General features: G+C 37.3%; 1 protein-coding gene across 1 annotated transcript in view; it reads right to left on the minus strand.

Annotated features, from left to right (window-relative positions):
• enah (ENAH actin regulator) overlaps window positions 1–6,077 on the minus strand; it is a 101,914-nt gene that overhangs the window by 2,573 nt on the left and 93,264 nt on the right. The window contains exons 8-12 of the mRNA XM_016488278.1: window positions 5,883–6,077; window positions 5,218–5,345; window positions 3,539–3,587; window positions 3,349–3,400; window positions 2,815–2,881 (exon numbers count right to left, since the gene is read on the minus strand). Coding sequence (XP_016343764.1) covers window positions 2,815–2,881; window positions 3,349–3,400; window positions 3,539–3,587; window positions 5,218–5,345; window positions 5,883–6,077 — 491 coding nt within the window. The remainder of the gene's footprint in view (window positions 1–2,814; window positions 2,882–3,348; window positions 3,401–3,538; window positions 3,588–5,217; window positions 5,346–5,882) is intronic.

Genomic DNA, 6,077 nt, shown 5'->3' on the forward strand with positions numbered 1-6,077 from the left:
ACACTGTTCAGTCAAGATGCAAGGCAGAAGTTTAGTGACACGCTTTAACAGTCATTTTAGATGCTGTGTAAATCTACACTGTTCAATCACAATGGGTGATTCAAAGAATATACACAGCATTAACATGGGATCATTTCAAAATGTAGGAGGAAAATGCAGGGTATTTCAGATTTCAGGTACTTGAAACCCTTGTACTGCAAAGGAAATACACACATCCAGATATACATATATGCATAACTGGGCAGTGGTGGACAGTAACGGAGTAGTTTTAATTCGTTACTGTACTTAAGTACATTTCCGTCCACTACTGTAACTGGGTGACATGAAAATGAGCACCATGAGAATTGTATTTCCTTGAGAGGAGCTGCATATTCATCAAAACCAACACATTTGCAGTCAGCCCCGAATAGAAAACATTTCAAAGCACAGCAAACCAAAAAACACAGCTTGAGACACAATCCACACTTCAAAACACACAATGCAGCTGCCGTATCACTCTCATGCTTGTCTGAAGCTGATTCAGACAGGATACTATTGCCAACACAATAATCACCATAGGGTGGGACATGGGAAGTGAGGGAAATGACGCTTTATCTCTCCCATTGGGAAAGAAATGAATGCTGAAGAGTGGGTTGCCTTGTGCAGAAAGGAAGTAGAAGTCAAGCGGATGAGAACATTATGACACAGCTTACAGTCAGAAACAAATTACAGAGCAAAAGTTATGTGTGAGGTACAAGCGTGTCCTGCCTGAAGTCTTTGTATCAAAGCTTTCTGCATTTAGAGTGAGAGGATAACTGCCTTGTTATTTGGCAGAATAAACTAAATTAAAAGCACATTTGTAGGGGGAGGGGGAAAGTGTGTTATCTTTGGAGCCAGGTGGACGAATTGGCAAGTGTGGACAAATACTCCAGCTTTCTGATACTGCATGACATTTGACGACATCTAGTATTGCAGAATTTATCAGGACACTCCAATAATCATACTACGGTCAATTCTTCATAGCTTCATTCTATTTCTCAATAAAAAGAAAAATTAAAATTGATGCTTCCCCTTAACTATGGACACTTTATGTGATTGGGGGTGATTGTTATTAAAATAAACAGATTTCCTTCTCTCTCTCTCTCTCTCTCTCTCTCTCTCTCTCTCTCTCTCTCTCTCTCTCTTTTTTTTTACATGAAGATCATATTTAAACTGTCTTTGAAATGCATTACCGTGCCTTAATTTAGTACTTTTCAAATGCCTTTTATGTATAGATTTTGTTTTACTCTTGTCCAAGACCCAGACTTTCACTTTTTAATTATGATAATCCATCATGCATTATTACATTTTAAGAACTATGATAATCCATATGAGTGAAATGATTATAAATTATTTTGTGTGGAAACGATTTATATAGAACACATTCAAAAACTGGGGTCAGCAAGATTTTTAAATGTTTTTGAAAGAAGTGTCCTATGCTCACCAAGGCTGCATTTATTTGATCAAAAATACAGTAAAACTGTAATATTGTGAAACATTATTAGAATTTAAAATAGCGGGGTTTTTTTTATTCAGACATAATTTGTAATTTATAGCTGAATTTGCACCATCCATTACTCCAGTCTTCAGTGTCACGTGAACCTTCAGATATCATTCAAACACACTGATTTGGTGTTCAAGAAACATTACTCATTATCAGTGTTGAAAACAAATGTGCTGTTTAATATTTTTGTGGAAAATGTGATATAATTTTAAGGATTCATTGATGAATAGAAAGTTCAAAATAACAGCATTTATAAAAAAGAAAAGAAAAGAAAAAAGTATTTATTGTAACTTTATTTAAAGGCAGCCTTGCTGAATAAAAGTATTAATTTCTAAAAAAACAACAACTTTTGAACGGTATTGTATATATTTACACAAATTACCACTGTCCCTCAGATCTGCCGCCATTTACATTTTTTCAAAAAGTCCACAGAATCAAAGGTTTTCAAAGTTGAGGAAATACCCAAATATTAAATATGCATCTTTATTATAAAAGTTGCAACAGTTTTGAAAAGCATAAAGTATTTTATTTATGCCATTTCATGGTGATTATACTGCTGGCAACAGCAGAATCTTTGTTTATGGAAAAAAAAAATAAGAATAACCGTAGACAATCATTGCACCAACCCTCATCCTATTTAGAGAGCACTCTCAGCAAACAAATTCTAGAAAGAGTTCTCAGACTAGTCTCTTATACCTGTTTAAGGAATCATAGTACTTGTCAGTACCCATCTGATTTCTCCATGGTGTGTCCCGTCTGTGAGAGTAAAGAGACTAACCAGGTCAGAGGTCAACAGCGTGAATCTGAACTATGTATATTCATAGTAATCTTCTGAATGTACTGGTTCCAACTCAGGTGAAAGGAGAAATATTTATATTTAAGTGTAGCCCTACTGAAAAGTGCTTCAACCATTTGTATAATTGTATTTGCAAATGCATGAAAGAATGTCATATACTAAAGCAAAAAGAATAAGCAAATCCTTCAAAAAATGCTGAACAGCTCTGGTACACACAGATCTGATGAGAAGCAACAGCACTGTGCTTTAGTGATGTCAAGCACGGGACCCGACTGCCTGCATTCTGACATGCGATTGTGAGGGGCCCCAGGCCGCAAGCATGTGATGCAAAGCAGTCAAAGCATCAATAATTCAAATTAGCTTTAAGAAAAGCGGGACCGGTTGAAGACTCAGATCCCAAAAGCTGGACATTTCCTTCAAAAGGCGTTATAAATTGGTGGAGGTATAATTCACACATTGATTCAACTCATCAAAACAATAACAAGCAAATTATTACCTTCCAATGACTGGTGATTTGCTACCATTCATGGTGTTTGTCCTCTCCCAAGGCTTTCTGGGCATATCTGTGAAAAAAATGCAATGAATGTTACATTTTATGATACTTGCAGTCTCTTATTTCACATAAAAGGTATGGTTATGCATCAAGGCCCAGACTGTACACTGGACAACAAAATTGTGACCCATTGCAAGTAAAAAACAAACAAACATGGAATTTATTTAATAAAAATAAAGATTACATGAACTCTACAGGCTCAACAACATGCTAAATTATTCAAATGACATTCATTGAACAGGAAAAGAGGAGTTGCCAAATGTTGCATTAGTATTAGCCTCATAACCAGTGACAGATGAATCTGCACCAAAATACCAGACTTTTACTGAACAACAAAAAAAAGGTATGGGAAATGTTTTCACCTCCCTTTTAAATGTTACATCATTCATTTGACTAACCCAATGATTCTCATGGAGCATTATTATAAGGTTAGCTGCATTTTATCATTTGTTTTTACCATAGTTTTCCCCCGCTTACCTGGTGTGCTACAGGCTGACACTTTTGGAGTTATGGTAGCCTCAATGTCATCCTGATAGAAAAATAAAAAGATAATAAATTTGAAAATCAGTCACATAAAGGGTTTGATCATATAAATAAAATGAAGTAGTCTATATGTACAGATTTAGTCATAGACCGTATACAGCTGAATGAAACATTATTAACTCACAGCTTTCTGCTCAGGCTCTGGCGATGATCCCTTCTCAGCAATTCTTCTCCTGTATCAAATCAATGGTAGAATCTTAAATTTAATTTCATTACTGGATATTACAGACCTGCCAATTCCTAGATAGCTACATTATTACCTGAAGCTTAGTCCTTGATGACTAATGTCAAAATCGTTATTGCACAGTGTGCAAAATGCAAGATTTAATGTTAAATATTTTCCAAAGGTTAGCAGGTCTGCATAGTATGCAACAATATAGTTAGCCCACGGATCAATCCATATGCCTCTGTTTTTAGTTCAGTTCAGTTCTGATGGCTTGGCACATCAGAGTATTTTATTGCGATTTGCAGTTTAAAATGCTATAAAAAAAAAATAAAAAAAAAAACTCCAGTAGACTTTGATTAAAACTCCAGTACACTTCTGTACACTGAAGAAAAACAAGGATTATCATATCTACAAATTTCTTTTGAGAGAAGTATTATTTTTATGGATTGGCCTATAAACACATGTAATGTCTGTTTCATTCATGCTGGTAGCCAGAGGGGCCCTCGTGCTGAAAATCCACATATGCATCACAGAAGTAATAGAGCTCCTGATGTTCCATCAAATCCCTAATATGGACAAAGACATCCAGCTATCGCTGTAGCTGAGTAAAAAGAAGATAGAAACGTTTTGAATGATAAAACAAAGACAATAAACACAACTGCGACAATGTATAGTTTATCTGAGTTCTTTAAGCCATCTCTGGTATTTTCATTTGCTAATTGACACAGTCTTTTTTTCAGTATAGAATATATTTTCTGCCTCATTCTGTGATAAGAAGCCAGATGACAAAAGGAAGTTATTTCAAACACTCGACTGATGTTGTGGACTAAAAACATGTTATAATGTTCTCTTTTGTTGGACAGCAGGTTTAGAAACGCTTCTCATTATAAGTCATTAGTCATTAAGGCGTGTGTTGCTTTTTCAAATGCTTGTTATAAGCGGGGAGGCGTTTTCTCATCTCAGCGTGTAAACTCACGGACAACTTCGTTTTCTGCCTATTTCTACGTTATATTTTTGTTTGCGTTTGTATTTTTGATTGCACTTTCTAGTAATTATAATAATTGCCCTCGGCTAAGGAGCGCATGTAATTTAATTGCTCCCTTCCTGCGTTTAAGTGCGAACTGTAGTTTCGATTTGAGGAATTGAAGCGTATGCTAAATGACTAAATGTAAATGTAAACTACACACAAACAGGGCCAGTTTGGAGAGAAATAAAAGACGGCGGGAGTGGAAGGGGGATCGAGCGGGATTTTGTGTTGCTGTCGATTTGCTGTCTCTTTTTAAGGATAGCCCTTACGCATTTGTCAATCTTCCCTGCTTTCTATTTGGGGAATGAACCCAGCACTCTGATTGGCCAAATTCTTCTTCTTTTGCTGTTGCTTGATTTGAGTACTGCTCGTGCACAGAGGCGTAACCAGGTTTTTGCGTAGTTTAGAGTGACAAATCATACCAGCGTACTTTGAGGTCAAAATGCGTACAGGTTGGCTGGTCTGATATTATACAACGTTCTGATAATTAATCCTAAAAACAGAACTTTTTATTAGTACGTTCTGAGACTAATAATTGTTTGAAAACTAGGCTCTGTTTCTATCACTGCAATCATTCTGGCATTAGAGACAGATAAACCACATAGTTCACCTCCTGGCCAGCAGGGCGCTCATCTCCTCCATCAGACCTCCTCCTCCAGGTAAAGGACCATTTCCACGGGATGCCTCAGGCTTGGCACCACCAGAACTCACCGCAGATCCTGCCAGGGGCTCATCACTCTACAATAACACATAGGATTTGGTATTGAACATGTTTTGCATTTTTGATGATGTTTAGAAAAAAGAAAAGCTGTTGTTTTCAGCTTTAGGGTGCAGTGCAGGGTCAGAAATTAACTTTTCTATTAAGGAACAATATTTGTCCTCTGGAATTTATTTACAGGGACATTTTTTTTCCTTCTGAGGGCAATTTTTATAATTACCTTATAAAATGTAAAATACTTAAATTTAACCAATCACCTCCAGCAATCAGAATACTAGGTTGTTACCAAAGCAATGTGATGCAACATGAGCAGATCTAAATTTAATGCTATTAATTAATTTTAACATTTCACTGTAATTGTGACAGCCGTAATAGATTTAGTTTAATTGTGCATGGCCATTTTTTGCCACTTATCTTGAGTTTGGGGTAGCATTTTTGTTCATTTTGGTGGCATTTTTGCTCCAAGCCCATGTTAACTTCTGACCCTGTGAATTGTGCTAACATGCTTCAGGTGAAATTTAATGCAAATGGGAGCTTTACAGTCCTTGAACCCTTACCCTTGGCACTTTCTTTAGCTTGGCTCCAGAAAGGGCGGCTGTGAGCCCAGACAGACCCTTGTTCTCCTCTGTGGTGGGCGAGGGGGTGAATAGACCCGAGGGCAAAGGCGGGGCCGGGGGTGGAGGTGGTGCTGGTGCTGGTGGAGGAGCCTGGCCTGAGGTTGGAGGCGGTGGGCCAGGGGGATGGGGAGGACC

Source organism: Sinocyclocheilus anshuiensis, unplaced genomic scaffold (assembly GCF_001515605.1).
Source record: "Sinocyclocheilus anshuiensis isolate Anshui unplaced genomic scaffold, SAMN03320099.WGS_v1.1 scaffold1733, whole genome shotgun sequence".
NCBI classification, from domain to species: Eukaryota; Metazoa; Chordata; class Actinopteri; order Cypriniformes; family Cyprinidae; genus Sinocyclocheilus; species Sinocyclocheilus anshuiensis.